We start from the raw sequence: 19,445 nt of genomic DNA, 5'->3' as shown, positions 1-19,445 counted from the left end.
CTTTCTTATGCAGTTATTTCACAAGCACTCATTCTAGTCAGACCCCGCTCAAATGGCGCTGTCCGGGTTTCCCCAAACGAGTTATCCGTGTTGCCGGTGCAGCTACTCCAATGTACTACATGGCAAGCTTCAAGTAGAAGTTAGGTCGAGCTATTCCATATGATGCGAAAGATGTAATAGAATCGTAAGTCACGAGATCGGTTTGCTTGCCAAACTCAGCAGTCAATCAATTTTGTGCCGCACCACGCACCCACGCACCACATTACCAACCACAGCCATGTCAGAAATTCCAAGCGAACCACCGTCTCGATCGTTCAAGGGCAAAGTGGCCATTGTCACCGGAGCTGGATGTGCAGGCAATGGCATTGGGAACGGGCGTGCCATTTCTATTCTTTTAGCCGACGACGGCTGCAACGTCGTTTGCGTCGACAGAGACTTGTCCTGGGCGAGCAAAACCTGCGATATGGTGGCCACGAAACCTGGGAGGGGCGAAACTCTTGCTGTCGAAGGGGATGTGACATCTTCCACGGATTGCGAAAAAATCGTTCAAATGGCATTGAAAACATTCGGTCGGGTTGATATTCTAATCAATAACGTGGGAATTGCGGGAGCTGCAGGCACTGCAGTTGACGTGGACATGGAGCAATGGGCAAAGGGCCTCGATGTCAACGTTTCTAGCATGGTTCTTATGGCTAAATATGCCATTCCTGCCATGCTCAAAAATGAGGGAGAAAGCAAAGGTGCAATCGTCAACATGGGCAGCGTCGCTGGTCTTAAAGGAGGCACTCCGCACCTGTTATATCCGACAAGCAAAGGCGCAATTGTCAACATGACACGAGCGATGGCTGCACATCACGCAAAAGACGGAATTCGGGTAAACTGCGTCTGCCCAGGGGTAAGCCTTCGTCTCCCTATCTTGCACTCTCACCAAGGATTGACAAGCTAATCAAATGGCGTGTTCTATTGCGCGTACAGATGTTGTATACACCCATGATGTACGCTGGTGGAATGAGTGAGGAAACGAGAGCTGCAAGGAAGGGAAGAAGTCTCCTCGGAACGGAAGGGAACGGCTGGGATGCTGCTTGTGCTGTTGTATTCCTAGCCAGTAATCATGCCAGATGGATGACTGGTGTGATTCTGCCAGTCGACGCTGGCACCACCGCAGCTGTCGGAATAGGAATGGCCAAGGCTGCCAGTGTCAATGGCTAGTATGTATGTACTTTTAGATATCTTCAATGCATTTCTTGAGTCGGGTGATATTACTAGAGCCTATATGTATGAAAGTACATAATGACATATGACCCAATGCCCAAGCTCTTGGAAAGACCAAATTATCAGGTCATTCGTGCATCAGAGCGACTCTGGCTTTGATCTCCCCTCTTTCTAAACGTTCCAAGACATCGGGAAAGTCGCGCAGTCTTGCTGTCTCAACTCTAGGCCTGATTTTCCCTGTTGCGATGAGTTGCAGAACTTCCCTCAGGTCCTTCACCTGACCTCCGTAAGAGAAGATGTAGCCGAGTCGCTTTCTAGTTCCAATCTTCATGTGTATGGTGTTCTCGGTGTCCAAACTACCGATGCACAACAGCTTTCCGCCTCGACGAACTAAAGCTTCGTGTGAGATTTGATAGGTCTTCCGTGTCAGATGAAGTTTTGGGATTTGAGAAGTCTTACCTATTTGCTGAGCATCCTCGAAAGTCTGATGAGTTCCAACAAAATCAAGGACAGTGTCTATTTTCCCGGCCAAGCCCTTGTTCAACAACAAAGTCCTGAACTTTCTTCCCCGGTGGAACTAAGTCTGCCCGAGATACCCCGATCGCGGCTGCTTCCTCGAGCAAACTTTCCCTGATATCAGAGACAATGACTCTTGCCCCAATGTCGAGGACAATTTGAAGAGCATTGAATCCCAGTCCTCCTAGGCCGAAGAGAAACACGGTCTCTTCTGGTTTGACTTCGCCTCGTCGATGAACAGCGTGGTAGGCGGTTAGGGTTAGGGTTAGGGTGCTTTCCTGGCCTGCACGTACTCCTGAACTTCCTTGGCGGAACATGGCTCTGATTTGACGATGTAAGCCTTCGGGACTTCACCGGCACGATCGTCTGGCACAGAAATGACGGCACAATCTGCGACGCTTGCATGGCCCAATAGGCACGCTTCCAACTCAGCCGGAGCAACTTGATGACCCTAAGTGACCCCAGTCAGTCTTTGCGAAAACAGTTGCACATAATCAGTATTGGAAGCTCGTACCTTGACTTTGATGAGTTCCTTGATTCGGTCCACGATCCAGAGATGCTCCTTCCCGCTAGGAGCCTTCCGCATCTCCCCAACATCTCCTGTCTTGATGAAACGGCCGTTCTCGGTATCGACGAAAGTGTCGCGGTTTGCAGACTCGTTGTTGAGGTAACCGAGCACAACACTTGGCGACTTCACCCACACCTCGCCCGGCTCATTGTAATTGTTGACAGGCTTGTCGTCAGCACCCACGAGCATAATCTCGAAACCCGGCAATACTAAGCCAGAACTGCCGACGACGATGTCTCTTGGCGTGCCGGAAGTGACGACAACGCAGGTTTCTGTCATGCCGTACCCAAGAGTTATCTTCCATGAGGGATATGCGGAGAGCAGCGCATTGGTTGCCTCCAGCCCTAACGGTGCCGCTCCAACCCACACCCGCTTGACAGATGATAGGTCGTATTTCCGTAGTGTTTCGAAACTGTTGATCATTGCGATAATCAGCGGCGGAACCAAATAGAGGGTGTTGATCTTGAATTTATCGATTGTGCGGAGATATGTGTGCAAGTCAAACCTTGGGAGCACGATCACCGAGTCGCCCCGGTATGTTGAGGATGTAGATGTGGGACTGAGGTAGGAGGCCAAGTCCGATGTCGCGATGCCCCGGAGAAATAGCGTCTCGGTCTGCTTGATCAAAGAGTGACAGCTGGATTATGTTTGCGATGACATTCTTGTGTGAGATCATGACCGCTTTCTTCAATGTGTTGTCAATAAGCGAGTCCTACGTCACTGGGATGCAGGTACTTTGAGTACTCACCGGTAGGCCAGAGGTGCCACTGGAGTAGCAAAGAAACGCAGTCTGTCTTTGTCCTTGACCGGGCTTCCATTTGATTGGCTCAAGTTCTGGCAAGCTTTGGCCGTGAAGAGTAAGCTCTGCAACTGTTTTATATTTTGAGCGCTTCGCTTCCTGTTGGCCAGGCATATCGCAGAGATATACGCAGTGTTCTGGAATTTCGGCAGCTTTTGCAGCTTTCAATGCAATGGGGAGAAGAGACTGGACGGTGAAAAGCGCTTTGCATTTCGAGGTCACGAGCTGGTGTGTGAGCTCCTCTGCGTTATACATTGCGTTTGCAGGAGAAGAGACGCCGTTCACACGATGGACGGCCCAAGACAACCCCATGACGTCCACCTATTGTGAACGAGGTTAGCGGAAACTTTTAGAAGTCTGATGATTTCAAGACCTGCAAAACATACAGTGTTAAGGGCAAAAATGCCAATCACCTTGTCAAACTCACTCCCCTGGTTGACACTCCATCCTAATTCCTGGGCTAATGATCTCGCAAAGGCTTCAACGCGGGCTTTCTGTTCTCTGGCCGAGATACTGTAACCACTCAACCCGCAAGTGTAGGAGTCAAGTGACTTCGCAACTGGGTGCCGTCCATATTGCTCATCGAACATGAAGTCGCAGAGGGGCACTGTGTCCGGAATGCTTGGCAGCTGAGGGAGGGATTCGTCGTGAACGAACAACATCGTGGCAACGGGCTTGTTCAGCGTTGTTGAGTACAATGTCCCAGCCACAGGAAATCCTCGACGACCATTCAAGATGCCCAAAAACTATGTTGATTTCTTTTATCAAGTACTCTTTCATCCGGTAGATCTATGTCTTGCCCGGAAGTTCGCGAGGTTCAGCTGTGTGCTTGCTAATCCCGATTAGGATTGCCGGCAACCCCACGACACGCAGTGTGCCCGCCCTTGGGGTGGTACCGTGGTACTTGGTTCAGGGGGCCATCCTTCCCGAGAGCCCCACTAGAGCAGACTCGGCTTTAAGCAGGGTGACCCAGGTCGTACATACGGGATATGGGCATGAAAGACCGGGCTGTCTTGGTCACGACGATCCTCTCTTGCTCGCGACGTGGAGGGACGCGGCCTGGTCTCGAGATCTAGTCTTGCCTTCAGTAGTAATATCTTCGCGACACACACCGGGTCAAGAGCCGGCTCCGAAGCCGGGGTAGATTAGCAAACAGTCTCATAATCATCTCTGTCCGGATCATCTGCCGGCTATGAAGATAACAGCGAGTTCGATCATCGTTGAAGTCGAATAACTATTTGTCAGACATGTGTCTATTAAGGTGAAAATGGCATAGAGCCATTTGGAGAACCCAGTTGAGAGAAGGTGTGGCCGCGAAACTCTTCATAATCTGTCCGTGTTACTCTGCCTTTACTGCAGATGTTAAAGCCGAGGTGCAGATTCAGAAGACATATCGTTGAAAAACTCTTATTCATAGCATCCGAGGGGATTCTGGAGAGCGAACCGTATTACCACTAAGGTACATTACGAGGGGCTCAGTCAGCAAGCAGAGCGACTATCATGCCTTGAGGCGGTTGGATATTGGATTTGCTATGTATACCAACCTGCAGCCTCCGATTCTGGGGTTACCAGGGGTATTAATCCACTCATGAGATCCTGGTCAGCTCCAAGTGTGAAAAAGAACGTTGGCGTTGTGGCGGCGACATCATGCATGACCGTGATGTTGGGAACAGGAGAACTCATGTGCAAGGTTTTGCAGTCTCAAGTTGACTCAAGGGATACCGTGATGGAACCATATTGACAACCACTACCATGGTCTCCTGCGATAACGAGATTGTTGAACATCATCCCTTCCTGATATAGATGTGAATTCGTGTACGGATAGAGACTTCGAAGTTCGAGATAAGGGCGGCATTCACTGAGTAACAGACTGGAAAGGCTCCACGGCCCACATAGCAGTCTGCTAGTCTTAAAGAAGCTAGATTTTTGGCCAAGCTTTCGGAGCGGGTCTGCATTAGTCCCAAGATGGCTAGTTTTATGGCCAAGACTTTAGACGAGCACGCTAGCACTTGGCATCTCGGGAACTGCGAATTTTATCCACTTTCCGGGGCATATCTTCGCCCATTCATGTCCGTTCTCAAGATCGAAATGCGCTTCTGCTTATCACCCCGATATATGCACAAGAGAACCTCGTCTAGCAATATCCGAGTTGACGATTCTATGCTCCTTTTGCGGAATACATCCTAGGACAGAAAGTATCGAAGTACTAGCACACAGGTTGAGAGGTAGCTTGGAGTGTGTTTATTGACCATTGGTTTGCCTCGCTTGATTTGCAACTATTCGAATTTATTTCAAGCAACATTGAAGGAGTGAACAGAAATTCAGTCTCTCTTCGAATCAGACTCGGCCATGCCTTGGGGGTGGTTCTCAGCTGTGCCATAAATGACCCGTCCAGCAATGTCTTCGACTTGCAAGTACGTTTGCCTCCCTTTAATGAACCAGAAGCCGATGCTGAACAGGAGAATAATGCCGAAAACAGCGATAGCATAGTTCATGTCAGGAACAGCTGGGTTGGGCTCGGCTGGGAAAAAGAAGAAAACAGTCGTTATCAGACAGTAAACAATCGATACCCAGTTAACGGCGGCTCCGCACCGAACAAGGCGGAATTCCGCGGGTGGTAGTTTACTTCTCCCAACCAACAGAAGCGTAAGAATGGGTATGGCGTAGGATATCGTGAGAGCAATAGTACTGACGCCGACGATGGCCTCCAGAACTGTATTAGAGAAAGTGTAAAGGAGACCCACGAGGCCAATAATGAACCCTTGTAATCAAAGGGCACGGACGGGTGCCTTCCACGTTTCGTCAACATGGGAGAAGTAGGAACTCCACGGGATGCCTCCGTCGCGCGCAAAGCCCCATGTGAGTCTAGACGCTGTCGTCACCACAGTGACCCCCTGGCCCAAGCCAGTGATGATGAAGAGAGCAATTAGGACTGCTGCTCCTTGCAGCCCGACTGTACTTCTGACGAGATCCATGAATGGGAGGCCAGTTGTCGGGTCGAGAACCTGTTCGAGGTCTTGAATGCAGAAGAGACAGACAACCATGAATAGGAATCCAGTAGCAGCACCACAAATGATGGACAACCAGATTACCCGAGGGATGTTCTTTCGAGGTGCAGGTATCTCCTCCACAAGATGGATGGCAGCGTCGAAAGCAGTGAGTCCATAGGCGCTTTGGACGAGGCCCATGAACCATACTATCCCATCACTCCAACCCGTGCGATTGATCCAGGCCCCGAAGACAAACGATGGGGGTTGGAATCGGAGTTCATCTTTGGTCCCCACAGATATGAGTAGAGCAAGGCCGAAAACAAAAAATAACCCGGCAAATGTGATGCCGACAAAGTTGTTGAAAACTGGAAGGATTTTGTCCCGTCGACAAGAAATAACGTTTAAGAGGGTTAGAAGTACTGTCGTGCCGAGGTAGACCAGAAACTGGACCCAGCCGGTTTGGGGTGCCGTCGCGGTTTCGTCAAAAAGCAAGTTCATTCCCAAGATGAACTCGGTCATGAAGGCTACGGTGGAAGCTGACAATGCCACCATCCAAAGGTGTTGATCCAGGCGCAGAGGTACGATGTAAAGCGACCAGCTGGAGTCGGCCAGAGCCGTGAGACCCAGTAGGTCTGGCCCATAGCGGTTGGCATACTGCTGCACATCTCTCCTAGGGAAACGCCGATGCAAGTGTTGCAGAACGTGACCAAACATAGGCCCCAGAGAATAGTGATGGGACCACCGTTGGTAAGGCCGCTGGCCAGACTTTGCGCAAAGACCGACCAAGTGCCCAGAACGACAAAGGCGAGGGACAGCAAGCTCCCTGTATCGAACTTGCGGCTGAGTGCTTGCGAATGACCAAGTTCAGCGAGATCGCCTGCATCCTAGGCTGCCTGATCCGACATGATTGAGGGCTTCAACGTAGGACCCTGCTCAGCATCCATATTGACCCTATAGACTTGGGTTTTCGTGAGGCTGTTGGCAATAAAGGTAGAAGCAGGGGAAAAGCTTGGTTGAAAAGTCGAGATTGTGACATTCTCTTGTGATGGTTGACGTGTCTCGACCACCACTTAGCCTCGCGGCAGAGCACGACTTCTTATAAACGTTTCCCCTCATCCTCAAGTCGGATCTTCCCCCTTTTTGGAGTCGATAAGACTTGGAGTGTGTGACTAGTGCCGGCGTATAATGACAATCGTTTTGAGGCCAGAGATACGCACCATACGGATAGATTCATCTACTGGGGAGTAGTCGACCCGTTATGCCGGTAACTCGGTGTTCCCCTGCCCCCACCAGCCGGGCCGGTCCCACTAGTCATCAACGACAACCTAACGAGTCTAACAACGTCCCCTTATCCCGGTCGTCCCCGCGTGGATGAGAGATCTTGGTCGTAAATTTGATACGTCTTGACTAAAAGTTGAATAGACCGGCGAGAATACGGTCCGGTGTAGTTCGTACCTTAGATGGCACGACATTTTTCGTAAATGCGATTTGTGTATCGAGCGACTGTGAGTATAAGTACAGCCGTTGTCTTCTGATTTCTAGACAGCATCCGAAGCCAGAATTTCCTCCCCTATGTTCACATGACCAACCTGTCTCCAGACCTAACGGAATTTCTGTCAACATGATCGAAGACACGGCTTCTCTTCCCGGTTATTCAATTTTCCGCCATGAAGAGAGCGACCAAGCTCCTGACTTGTCTAGGCAAGCTGTGATGTACCCCTCGGTATGTCAAGGTCCAGTCTGAATCTTGACGCAAAGCAATGCCTGCATTCCTAGACTATCGCAGCAAGGCGTCAGCGCGGCAACGCTAATACAAGGTTTCAGACCCGCTGTCAATAGACGAACTACGAGTTGCTGCCAAGCTCATTCGGGAGCACGAAACCGGTGGCCCGATCAAATTCAACTGCCTGAATCTGCGCGAACCCACCAAGAGAGAGTATGCATATTTTCGCGCCTGACAAGGCCCGCGACCCGATCGTCGTGCCTTTGCCATCAAACTGGCAGAGCGTGGGTCCAGCAAGGTTGCTGAGGTCATTGTCAACCTGGCCAAAGGAAAAGGTTGAGACGTGGAAGGCTGTGTCCCAGGTTGCACCTACCTTGACTCTCGAAGACCTCGATGTCACGGAACGGATTGCCCGAACGAACCCGAAAATCATTGAGGTTTGCCGTGAGATTGGCATTACTGATATGTCCAAGGTGTTTTTCGATGCCTGGGCTATTGGGTTCGACCACTGCTGGGGGTTTGAACGTCGTCTCCAACAGGGACTGCCCTACTACCGTAACTCGCCGATGGACAACCAATACGCGCATCCCCTAGACTTTTCAGTGGTCGTGGACACCGAGACGGAAGAGGTTCTCGCTATTGACGTCCGGCATGTCAACGGAGAGCGTACCCAGGTCCTGCTGGAAGAACACAACTATCTACCAGAGTTTATCAAAGAGTCGTACGATGGCACCAGGCTCAGGCCTATCGACACTACTCAGCCGCAGGGCGTTTCATTTCGCATGCAGGGCAACGAGCTCTTCTGGGCAGGCTACAAGATGCATGTTGGTTTCAACTACCGCGAAGGCATCGTCATCTCAGACGTGCGAATCCACGACCAACAACAACAACGAGATCGTACACTGTTTAACCGCATTAGCGTTGTCGAAATGGTCGTCCCGTACGGCAACCCGGACCCCCCTCACCAGCGGAAGCACGCTTTTGACGTTGGCGAATACGGCAGCGGGCTGATGACGAACTCGCTAAACTTGGCCGTGATTGCAAGGGCGAAATCCATTATCTCGACGCAGTGATGACGACGTCCAAAGGCGAACCTGCGATGATCAAAAACGCAATTTGCATCCACGAGGAGGATAACGGGCCTCTCTACAAGCATACGGACTTTCGTGATGGCAGTGTTATTTCGGCCCGTGATCGGAAGCTCATCATTTCCCAGATCATTACTGCGGCCAACTACGAGTAACTATGCGTTCTATCATACCTTTACTCTCGACGGCACATACAAACTCGAGATCAAGCTCACAGGAATGTTGAACACGTATTGCATGCACTCATCAGAGTCGGCAGCTCCGTACGGCACCGAGGTTGCGCCTCGGCTGAATGCGCATAATCACCAGCATATCTTTTCATTGAGAATTGATCCCGAGATTGATGGGCGGAACAACTCTGTGTTGCAAAGCGACGTGGTACCCTCAGACGCGCCCGTGGGATCACAGGAAAATCCGTTTGGCAACGGGTTCTACTGCAGAAAGACGCCATTACGCACTTCGGAGGAGGGCGCTTCAGTGTATTGCCACGAGACGAGTCGGGCGTGGGATATCATCAATCCGAGTAGCATCAACCCTTCAGCGAAAAAGCCGGTTGGGTACAAGATCATCAACCCCAATTGGCCGCCTCTTTTGGCCAAACCGGGGAGCATGGTGTGCAAACGGGCGGCGTTTGCTCGCAAAAGTCTCTGGGTAGTCCCGTACAAGGACTATGAGCTTTTCCCAGCCGGGGACTACGTTTGCCAGTCTACGGGAGAGGAGCACCTGCATAACCAGACAGTTGTGGATTGGGTGGCACGAAACGAGTCAATCGAGAACACAGATATCGTGTGCTACATTCAGTTTGGTCTCACGCACTTTCCTCGGACGGAGGACTTTCCGATCATGCCCGCGGAGCCGGTGAGCGTGATGCTGCGAGCCTCCAACTTTTTTGAGAAGAATCCAGGACTTTGGGTACCGCCGTCGTCGGTGTGTGTCGATCGGACGTCCAGGGATGCGTTCTGCGCCAATGAGGGGAAGCGTGGTTGCGCTCGGTTGTAAGGAGTGAATAGGCGGTGATACAGTGTGGGAGTAAGTTAGGAACCGGTACGGATAGACGCGGTGGAAGGACATGTTTGAATTGCTCGTATCTGAAGTGGCAGAAAAGCGCAGTGTGGATGAATGCCATTGATTACTCACCCGAAATTTCGTGTGTGGTGACGTTTCTAATGAGTGTCCGGTGAATCGCACACAGACAGTGGGTAAGAAGAGTAGACGGAGATTGAGACCAGGGTTGCGTGATGGGACACAGTGACAGACAGTAGTCGATGGCACGCACCCTCGGGCGTCATGTCCAATTGGCTTTGCCTCAAAAGTGAAGGAAGCGAATAACGAGACGAAACTCAGGTAAAGCGATGCTATTACGGGTTGACGTGCTTATCTTCAATGAGTTGGCATCTCAGGGGTGTGTACTCCGTAACTGTGTACGGATACGTACTTCGTATGGGCATCGACGCATTGCTGAAAGATGGATCGTGACGTCCAACCCATCGGTTGCTTGGGTGTCAATGACTCAAGTAAGATCTGAACATGTGGATCCAGTGAGATGTTCCGCAGGAGAAGCCGCAGCCTCCGCTGAGGTGTTGACGATGGGAGATTGCATGCGATGGTGATGAGAGGGATTCAATTACTTTGCATGTGCTTCCCTTCTTTCCGCCATGCCTTGTACGAACAACGGACCCCCCATGCATCAAGGTATCATGATTTCGTACCTGAGGCAGCAGAGATTTCCCCTCTTCTCCATTGGATTCTGCCGTCTTCTCTCCGCTTCAAGGCAATGGAGCGAAGAGGGATGGCAGGCAGCCAAGCACCTTCCCAAGCTATACGGATACAGAGTAAGGTACGGAGGAATACAGACAGAGTGCGTTTGTTTACATTCAAGGTGAGGTATCCATACAAGCAATGTTTTGACTGCTTGCCGCCAGGTGCCAGTATGTACCATACCCAAAAAAAACCCAAAAAAAAACAAAAAACAACAACAACTTTTTTGCGCCCAACGGTAAAGAGACAGCAGAAGCAGCCATTGAGAAGCCCCCACGTCTTTGACAGGAAAATCCTTGACAGGCCCGTTGGTCACACAATGACAGGTCCCTGAGCGCCCAAGCTGTGACGGTGTGACCTCAGGCTAGGCCCAAGTATCTCTGTGGGTTGTGGCCTGCCAGGAGGTACTTTCTTGAGCATGCCGCCACTACACCCAATTGGAATAGCTCAAGTGGGCCCAACGGCCGGGCTGCCAATAATTTGGAGGGTCCAAAGCAGGGGTCCAGCCACTTAGAAGGCAGGTCGCTCATTTCCATCACTACATGAACGAGTGAAGCAGCAGGTGCAAGCCAGTGACCCACGATAACGGCCCCAAAAAAAAAAAAAAGAGAAGAGAACGGGATTAAGGTAACATACGGTAAAAAAAAAAAAAAAAAAAAAAAAAGATTACCCTGACCAGGCAGGTGCTGTGCTGTGCAGAAAATCCCCTTGACCGCCTTTCTTTGTTTACCTTGCCTCACCTTTTACCGACAATTCCCTCCCGGTCTTTGCTGCTGCTGCTGCTCCTCCTCCTCACCGTTGCCTCAATCCCCAAAGAACCTGAAGGAAAGTCGACTCACCGACGTTCATGGGTCTTGCCTGCATTGCGCCTTTCCCCCAAATCTTCAACCATTAACCAATCTTATCCCACCACCACCTACCTACCTGCCCGTCATTCTACCTTCCCTCGACTGAACCGACAACAGGCCCCCCCCTTCCCTTTAGTTCAGTCTGACGAGAATTCTCCATCATGGGCAACGTTGTCTCAGTCTTTTCACCCGGCAACGGTCACCAGCTTGAGGGGTCCGCTGCAGAACTCGAGCAGAAGCTTGCCGACCGCGAGGAGACCATCACTGTCCTCGAGGAGGATCTCTCAAAGAAGGAGAAGCAGTACAACTCCCTTTCCGAGGAGGCCGAAGACCTGCGCAAAAAGATTCAGGACCTCGACTCCCAATTGACCTCGTCCAAGCAAGAGAACAAGTCTCGCATCGCCACTCTCGAGTCCGAGCTCGCCACCAGCAACGACAAGATCAACCACCACCTCCAGGCCAACGGCGACGCCAACACCCAGCGCGCCCAGGAGCTTGATACCGCAAACAAGAAGCTTGCTGCTCTCCAGGAGCAGCTTGACAAGGTCCAGCAGGAAAAGAAGGCTCTCGAGGATGATCTCGCCGCCGTGAAGGAGCAACTGGCCGAGGCCAAGAAGGAGCGCGAGACCCTCGAGGTCTCCCTCCGCGACGAGCTCAAGGCCCTCCAAGAGCGCCTGACCGATGCCGACCAGGCCCGATTCACCCTGCAGGAGACCCTCGACAAGATCAAGGCCGAGGCCGAGTCCGCGACCAAGTCTCTTGGCGAGAAGGCGGCCGCCGTCACCACCCTCGAGGGCAAACTTTCCGACCTCGAAGGCCAGCACTCCAAACTCAAGTCCGATACCGAAGCCGAGCTCGCCGCTGCCGGTAGCAAATACACCGCCCTTCAGCAGGCTCTCGACAAGCTGAAAGCCGACACCGATTCCGACCTTGCCGCTGCTAAGAAGGAGTTGAGTGATGCCCAAGAAAAGTTCACTGCCCTCCAGCAATCCCACGACGATCTCCAGAGCGGCTCCAGCGCCAACGTATCTGCCGCCCAGAAGGATCTCACCGATGCCCAAGACAAGCTAGCCGCCCTTCAGCAGACCCTTGACCAGCGCAAAACCGAGGCTGATGCGGACCTCGAGGCCGCCAAGAAGGAGCTGCTCGAAGCCCAGACCAAGTTCACCGAGCTCGAGGATAATCACAACAAGCTCAAGGTTGGTTCCGAGGAGCAGGTCGCCGCCACCAAGAAGGAGCTTGCCGAAGCGCAGGAGAAGGTTGCCGGCCTTCAACAGACCCTCGATGGCCTCAAGTCCGATTCCGCATCTGTCTTGTCGTCCACCCAGAAGGAGCTCGCCGACGCTCAGGAGAAGCTCACTGCCCTCCAGCAGACCAACGACAAGATCAAGGCCGAGGCGGACGCAGAGCTGGCGGCTGCCAAGAGCTCCCTCGTCGAGACCGAAGACAAGTACGCCAAGTTGCAGGAGTCTAGCAAGGCAGAGCTTGAGTCTGCCAAGAAGACCGTTGCCGAGTGGGAGGACAAATACAACAAGCTGGAGCAGTCGCACAAGGAAGCCCAGTCCGCCTCTAGTACTGAGCTTGAGTCTGCAAAGAAGACCCTGGCTGAGTCCGAAGAGAAGTACACCAAGTTGCAGGAGGCTCACGATGCCGAGCTTGCGGTTGCCAAGAAGAGCGTTTCCGACTGGGAGGAGAAGTACACCACGTTGGAAAAGGCTCAGACGGAATCGCAGTCGGCTGCCAGCGCTCAGCTGGAATCCGTAAAGAAGAGCTTGGCGGAGTCCGAGGAAAAGTACAAGACATTGCAGGAGGCACAAGCACAGACCCAGTCGGAATCTAGTGCAGAGTTGGAGGCGGCCAAGAAGAGTGTCGCAGAGTGGGAGGAGAAGTTCAACACCCTTAAGCAGACACAGGAGAAGTCCCAGTCTGAGAGCAGCGCTGAAGTTGACGCCGCCAAGAAGACGGCTGCCGAGTGGGAGGAGAAGTACACCGCCTTGCAGCAGGCCCAAGAGAAGGCTGCCTCTGACTCCCGTGCTGAGGTTGATGCCGCAAAGAAGAGCGTCGCGGAGTGGGAGGAGAAGTTCAACGCCCTCAAGCAGACACAGGAGAAGGCCCAAGCCGAGTCCAGCGCTGAAGTTGAGGCCGCGAAGAAGAGTGGTGTGGAGTGGGAGGAGAAGTACAAGGTCCTCCAGGAGACTCATGACAAGGCACAGTCCGATGCCGGAGTTGAGCTCGCTTCAGTCAAGCAGAGCTTGGCTGATGCCGAGACCAAGCACAAGTCGCAGCAAGAGTCCCACGAGAAGGCCAAGGCCGACTTCGAGGCGGAGCACACTACCACCAAGAAGACTCTCTCCGATCTCGAAGAGAAGCACACCTCCCTGCAGCAAACTCACGACAAGACAAAGACCGACTCAGCCGAGGAGGCCTCGCGCCTGAGCAAGGAGCTGGCAGACTTGCAGACCAAGTATGCCGACCTCGAGAAGTCTAGCGAGAGCGTCAAGAAGGACGCATCTACCGAGCTCGAGAGCGCCAAGAAGGACGCTGCCGGCTGGCAGGAGAAGGCCGAGAAGTCGACCTCTGCTGTCGACACTTTGACCAAGGACCTCGAGGCCTCCAAGAAGGATCTGGCTGCCGCGGAGGCGAAGCACGCCGCCGAGCTGCAGAAGCTGCGCGAGGAGCTCACAAAGGCTGCCAGCGTCAACGGCGACAAGCCTGCCGCTGAGCCTGCAGTGGAGGAGGCGAAGCCCAAGGAGGAGGCTGTTGCTGCATAAGTGTGACTGGAGTTCGATGATGACTGGGAAGTTCTGTGTACAAAGGTGAAGGGCGAAGTCGACCAGGGGAAGGACATACACCAAACCGAGATACCAAACAAGAGTGCCATGAAGTTGTACTTAATAAACTAATCCCCCACGAACTAGATACGAATCATGACACGTGAATTGATTTACCTTGCCTCTTCCTGAAGCCAAGTAGACTCAAGTGCGCTCGAGACTCATGATGTACGCAATCACATGCTGGCTCTGTCGTCACCATAATCTTGTGTCTTTTATAGCCTCAGACTGCCTTGCCCACAATCTAGCCGACGGCAATATCTGCAGTGGGTATCCCGCTAATTATTCAAGTGGGGCTCAAGCACCACGGACGTGTCTGGGTATTGAAGGTATGAAGACTGACATTAGGTCCTGTTTTGTCAATCATTCGCGTCAGAAAAGCATTCGCTGTGGAATATAATGACTAAATTGAAAAAAAAAAACGGAATCTCCTTTGACTATGTAGGGCATTGGTATTCGTACCCAGGGCCCTACGGCAGCTCAAACACCCCCGGGTCAGAAGGGAAGGACGTTGATCCCTGCTTCTCCTTACTGGCCATTGGCGACGTGTCCTCAACGAACTGCCTCTGGTTGATTGGACGTTGATAGTTGGCGAGTTGATGTAAGTCTGGAATCGAGCCCATCATCTCAAAAACTCGGGCTTGCCCAGGCTCTTGCTGAGGTACTATATCATCTCTGGTTTGTGGTATCTGGCCTCCCCGGAGAGAATATTCAGATATAGCTTGCGAAAGCGGGTGAGGAGGTCTTTCCCGGTTGTCACAAGGCTTATGGGCCTGTGATCGCAATGACCGCTCTTCGTACGCGAAGTCCGTAATGACTGCCTGCTCATCTAGCCGACGGAGTCGAGACGGAGAGGTGGGACGCCTAGTGGCAGCGTCGTTGCGAATCCCGCGACTATATGCGCGGAAACGGCCATTTGAGACGACGTGTTGACCGAATTGAGCATCTGGAGGAATGAAGCTAGGAGATGTAACCTTTGAGTCCTCCGTTGTATCTGATGGTGATGTATTTGGAGTGCTGGACTGGTAAGAAGCCTTGCGCCTGTGTTGGCCTAACAGCGAAAACGACGGCGATGACCACGCGCGGAATTGACGCACCAAAGACGGCGCAGGTGTGGGATTTGAGGATGTAGTTGAAATGCTTCGTGATGATATCGCGTGGCTAACCATGCCTGGAACAGACGGGCTATCCATATTCCGACGATGGAGCTCCTCCGATTGATGCTCATGGGCTCTATCTTCCAAAGACCTTGCCGAAGTAGATCGATCCCCCAATGTGGTCTCCGAGTTGGGGAACTCAGGCGTTCCGCGCAAAGACGATAGAGAAGACACCACAGAGGCTGGTCGATACAGATGATCAGCGCCGGGGGGCCATGGTGACATGGTTGTAGATACGCTCGACACAGACGGCGTTGATGATAATATCGGTGTCATATTTGCGTAATCCCCGAACAAAAGTGACATTCCGTCTCCATCCGACGAATCTAGGACTTCACCCCCTGTCTTTTCATATTCAGATTCGCTCGGCGCATCGCGTGTTTGGTCGAGGAGGTGCTCGGGGATGTTGATTGTTGATAATGAGGGAAAGAGAAAATCAGTGGGGAGTTTGGGACAGTCTCGAGGTATCGATGAAGGAGACGGGGTCGAGAATACGGTAGAGGGCCTCGAGGGCACAGCAAAGAGGGTCCGGCTGGCTGTTGAGTCGTGTGGTTGGCTTTGCTCGGGAGGTTTGATGTCGTTTGGGTAAGCTGGTGGTGAGATTGCGGATCCTAAGCCAAGGTCAATGATGATGCCAGATTTACAAAGAGGTCTAGTACCTGAAACATTGGCCTTCCCAATCAAGTCCTCCAAGAGTGCAACGTTATCAAACAACATCGTCGATTTTTTGGTGCCATCATCATCGCCTTTGTTAACACTTTTAGGCGACGGTGTGAGCAGCGCAATCTGTCGCAGGAAGTTCAATTCTGCTAGAACAGAAGCGTGGTGCCGACTGATGACCGGTCTTTGTGCTTTGAACTGGGCGGAGTCGAGTAGAATCCAGGACAACCTGCTCCTGAACGGGGTCCTTCCATTGTTCAACCGAGGACGACTTTTTTCCACGATCTCACAGACCTCAACCAGGCCCTTGTGGGTTGTTTCGACGATGCTGTTGACGCGCTCGAGAACTTTGGGACGTCTCTGAAGAAGGGGCAGCAACTCGTTGCGGATTTCGATAAGATATTGCAAGTCGGTATGGCAGGTACGTACAAGTTCCAAGCTGTTTTTGACTTCTAGTGGGACTTGATCCAGTTCAATACCAAAGAGAACGATGTAGTAAGTTGCACGTAGAGCGCTGAGAGGATCCATGGACAAACAATAGTGCTCCTAACTTTGCATGCGTTCAGTCAACTGTCGCATCAAGAAATTGTTGAAGATGGAGCAAATCATGATTCAAACAGGCGTCTCGGACAAGCTCACATGATTACAAGGGACCCGAGGGGGGCCCCGGGCACTATGGACTATGTTTCTTGCTCACTCGATACCACAGAGTTGTTGGCACAATGTGCTTGGCTTGAGATGACGGAAAGGGCTCGTACCGAGCTCGAACGTGGTCACGGACCTCGCGGCATCGATCTAGGTCTTCTGGTTTAGCAGCACTGCAGCATGCATGCCGCATGTTCTAAGTTGGGAGACGTAGCGCTTGTTGGGTCCAGGGTATCGTCGTACCAAGCAGGCTGTGGTACGAACCCGCCCCTTTCAAGCATATGGAGACACGTTTCTCGTGTGGATCCACGGCGCACGAGGGTCTCGGTGATGTTAACAAGGAGTTGCCCTCACTTACCCCCAGACATGGTCTGTGAACTTGGATAATTAGTCACTAACCGACTTGAGTAGGGCACTCCGTTGTGGTCTCATGAAGTACATCACGACGAGCTTCTGGTCACATCAGTTGTCCAAATATGAACCATCAGGCTGGGGCTGAACATGGAGTGAAAAGCCAGCTAGGCTGGATGAGCTGCGGTGAAGGAAGGGTCGGGTGGTGAGATGGAGAGCCAGCATGGATGTAGTAATATTGCAGTGGCGGTTGGACTTTGTCTCTTGAGATTGTGATGAGTAACCTGATTGGCGCTTGAGGAAAAAAAGGAAGGAGACTTCGCAACCAACAGTACGGAGTACAGGCTAATCGCTGGACAGTCCAAGGGGTCTCCATCAGAATCTGTGTGATGGTATGTACTTTTCAAGGGGTAGAGCAGGCTGAGCAGAAGATAGCTCATGCAGACAATGTCCACATCTTCAGCTACCACCCTGCGGTGTCCTTTTGTCATTTACCCCACTGCATGTTGGTTCGAGTCATGATACAAATGTGAGTACCTAAAGTAGCTTACTTGTGTTGGTAGACTCTGTAGCCTGCCGCATCCAACCACCTAACAAATCAAACTTGTGCTACCACAGGTGCTACGACCTGATGAGGTGACCGGTACAACTTTCCATCCTTGCCACTTGACTTATCAAGGCCAGGGAACACGACCAGCATCCTCATGCCCGAGTTTCCCTGACCCTCGCCATACATGAAATGCCAGTCGCTGGGCTGCGACATTACCAACCAACCAAACTTTGCACATTCTAAAATCACTGCCTGAAGGTGATCCGTCTGTTCCCTCTGCCTGATCTGGTCTGTATGAACGAAATGTTTAAGAAAGTCTTGAAGAACAGCGGCGAGATCAGTAGCCTGCTGGGCTGCCGCCGAGTCGGCCATTGGAAGGGGAGTTCGTTGGTTGCGACTCGGATGCAATAGAAACGCCGACAGTTTACGCCACTGTGATAATGCAAAAAGTTTCGCTAGTTGCTGAAGTTAGCCTCAGAAATCTTGGTGCCCTGGGAGCCCGGAGCATGCTGATACTCACCACTAGAGTTGTAGTGTTGGCTGTCCTGTGGAATAGAGCGGAGAAAGTTTGTCACTGGTTCAGGAAGTACAGAGAATCGGCTCTTTGAGTGGAAGTCCACGCTGTTGAGAATGGTTGTAGAAACGATGTGCTGAAGCCCGATTTGTCGACTGATCGGATTGGCACACATGGCGGCTACACTTTCGGGAGTTGACCCCGAAGCCTGGGGCAATTCCAGTCCGCGAATGCTCTGGACCAGTGAAGAAGCCGGAGAGTGTAACGGCTGTAGATGATAGTGGTTCTCAATGTGAGATCGTAGAAGTTCGCTCAAAGAACGGAATTCATCGGCGATTTCCTTGTCGGGGGTTGCATCTAAGAGGAATTGGCTCAGGTCAATGTCGTTGCTCGACTGGCCAGAACGAGGCTCGCTGTAAATCTTTGACTCCGTTGTCAGCACAGGCTTCTCCTTCTTGAAATTCGTTCCATCTTCCTGGTGCTTTCGACGCAAGAACGCGAGTACCACAATTGCTCCGATGAGAAGGCCACCCAGGAGACACCCTACAGATGCCCCAGCGATAGTTCCTGAAGATATACCAGATGGAGACGGCCGGGGACAATGTGTTGAAGCACTCGAATTGGAGGTTGACGTAGTACTGGTAGTGAGAGCCAAAGGATACTCGACGACATTGATTGCCACTGCGATGGATGGTTGTGGATTCGCGTTTAGGTATGGGATAGCGATGAGTGTTGTGTTGGCTACTTGGGTAGGTGTGCCTGCGTCGGTACGAGGCTGGGTCCCAGGTAATGTCAAGTTGATTGTCGCAACGGGTGTATCGACTAGATTTAAAGTCGTAGCTGTAAGCTGGCTTGATCCAACTGAGGTGGAATTAGACATCTTGACTATCGTGAGCAGGAAGTCCCCGTATCGAGAGAAAAAGGGGAGTAGGAGCGCAAGATGAGAGACAACGGTGGTGAAGTGGGCTTTTCAAGCTCAAATACCGCCCGAAATGAACACACAATAGTATTGCTTTATCGCCACGCTTGAGTAAGTAGAGATGACACCTTCACACGGAGAACCACAGACATCCTTACCCTGCGTCAAGTGCGCAATACCTGCCATTTCAGGCAAATAATCCACACGTCGGTCGGATGTGAAAACAGATGGGTTGAGAGGCAGGCTGAGGCGCAGAAGCTGACAGGGTAGGTAGTAGGGTGCGAAATTGTCTTATCTGCACCCCTTCGAAACGTCG

General features: G+C 52.0%; 8 protein-coding genes across 8 annotated transcripts; 3 read left to right on the top strand and 5 right to left on the bottom strand.

Annotated features, from left to right (window-relative positions):
- Positions 1–277: 277 nt before the first annotated feature.
- BDP81DRAFT_321869 (2-(S)-hydroxypropyl-CoM dehydrogenase) lies at positions 278–1,209 on the top strand (the record flags this gene model as incomplete). The annotated part of the gene is made up of 2 exons (XM_060584656.1): positions 278–895; positions 976–1,209. The coding sequence occupies 2 exons, from the start codon at positions 278–280 to the stop codon at positions 1,207–1,209; spliced, it is 852 nt and encodes a 283-aa protein (XP_060444196.1).
- A 90-nt stretch (positions 1,210–1,299) lies between these two features.
- On the bottom strand, positions 1,300–2,027 carry BDP81DRAFT_490388 (uncharacterized protein). The gene is made up of 2 exons (XM_060595281.1): positions 1,672–2,027; positions 1,300–1,602 (listed from the first exon to the last, which is right to left on the bottom strand). The coding sequence occupies exon 2, from the start codon at positions 1,541–1,543 to the stop codon at positions 1,340–1,342; it is 204 nt and encodes a 67-aa protein (XP_060444195.1). The 5' UTR covers positions 1,544–1,602; positions 1,672–2,027; the 3' UTR covers positions 1,300–1,339.
- Positions 1,994–3,757, bottom strand: BDP81DRAFT_450458 (uncharacterized protein; the record flags this gene model as incomplete). The annotated part of the gene is made up of 4 exons (XM_060592531.1): positions 1,994–2,179; positions 2,243–2,911; positions 3,045–3,416; positions 3,482–3,757. 4 exons carry the CDS (start codon positions 3,755–3,757, stop codon positions 1,994–1,996), a joined length of 1,503 nt encoding a protein of 500 aa, XP_060444194.1.
- A 1,659-nt stretch (positions 3,758–5,416) lies between these two features.
- Positions 5,417–7,708, bottom strand: BDP81DRAFT_461815 (amino acid permease-domain-containing protein; the record flags this gene model as incomplete). Its single annotated transcript, XM_060593825.1, has 4 exons — positions 5,417–5,808; positions 5,875–6,504; positions 6,627–6,969; positions 7,541–7,708. The coding sequence occupies 4 exons, from the start codon at positions 7,706–7,708 to the stop codon at positions 5,417–5,419; spliced, it is 1,533 nt and encodes a 510-aa protein (XP_060444193.1).
- On the top strand, positions 7,707–9,895 carry BDP81DRAFT_490378 (copper amine oxidase; the record flags this gene model as incomplete). The annotated part of the gene is made up of 3 exons (XM_060595280.1): positions 7,707–7,808; positions 8,048–8,877; positions 9,025–9,895. 3 exons carry the CDS (start codon positions 7,707–7,709, stop codon positions 9,893–9,895), a joined length of 1,803 nt encoding a protein of 600 aa, XP_060444192.1.
- Positions 9,896–11,663: 1,768 nt separating this feature from the next.
- BDP81DRAFT_322452 (uncharacterized protein) lies at positions 11,664–14,273 on the top strand (the record flags this gene model as incomplete). The annotated part of the gene is made up of 2 exons (XM_060584698.1): positions 11,664–12,281; positions 12,357–14,273. 2 exons carry the CDS (start codon positions 11,664–11,666, stop codon positions 14,271–14,273), a joined length of 2,535 nt encoding a protein of 844 aa, XP_060444191.1.
- A 495-nt stretch (positions 14,274–14,768) lies between these two features.
- Positions 14,769–16,804, bottom strand: BDP81DRAFT_39682 (uncharacterized protein). The gene is made up of 3 exons (XM_060588242.1): positions 16,790–16,804; positions 16,150–16,700; positions 14,769–16,101 (listed from the first exon to the last, which is right to left on the bottom strand). The coding sequence occupies exons 2-3, from the start codon at positions 16,676–16,678 to the stop codon at positions 14,804–14,806; spliced, it is 1,827 nt and encodes a 608-aa protein (XP_060444190.1). The 5' UTR covers positions 16,679–16,700; positions 16,790–16,804; the 3' UTR covers positions 14,769–14,803.
- Positions 16,805–17,744: 940 nt separating this feature from the next.
- Positions 17,745–19,090, bottom strand: BDP81DRAFT_321748 (uncharacterized protein; the record flags this gene model as incomplete). The annotated part of the gene is made up of 2 exons (XM_060584643.1): positions 17,745–18,151; positions 18,220–19,090. 2 exons carry the CDS (start codon positions 19,088–19,090, stop codon positions 17,745–17,747), a joined length of 1,278 nt encoding a protein of 425 aa, XP_060444189.1.
- Between the last annotated feature and the right edge of the window lie 355 nt (positions 19,091–19,445).

Source organism: Colletotrichum phormii, assembly GCF_030913505.1.
Source record: "Colletotrichum phormii strain CBS 102054 chromosome Unknown BDP81scaffold_12, whole genome shotgun sequence".
Classification (NCBI taxonomy): Eukaryota; Fungi; Ascomycota; class Sordariomycetes; order Glomerellales; family Glomerellaceae; genus Colletotrichum; species Colletotrichum phormii.
This window is presented reverse-complemented; position numbering and strand designations above follow the sequence as displayed.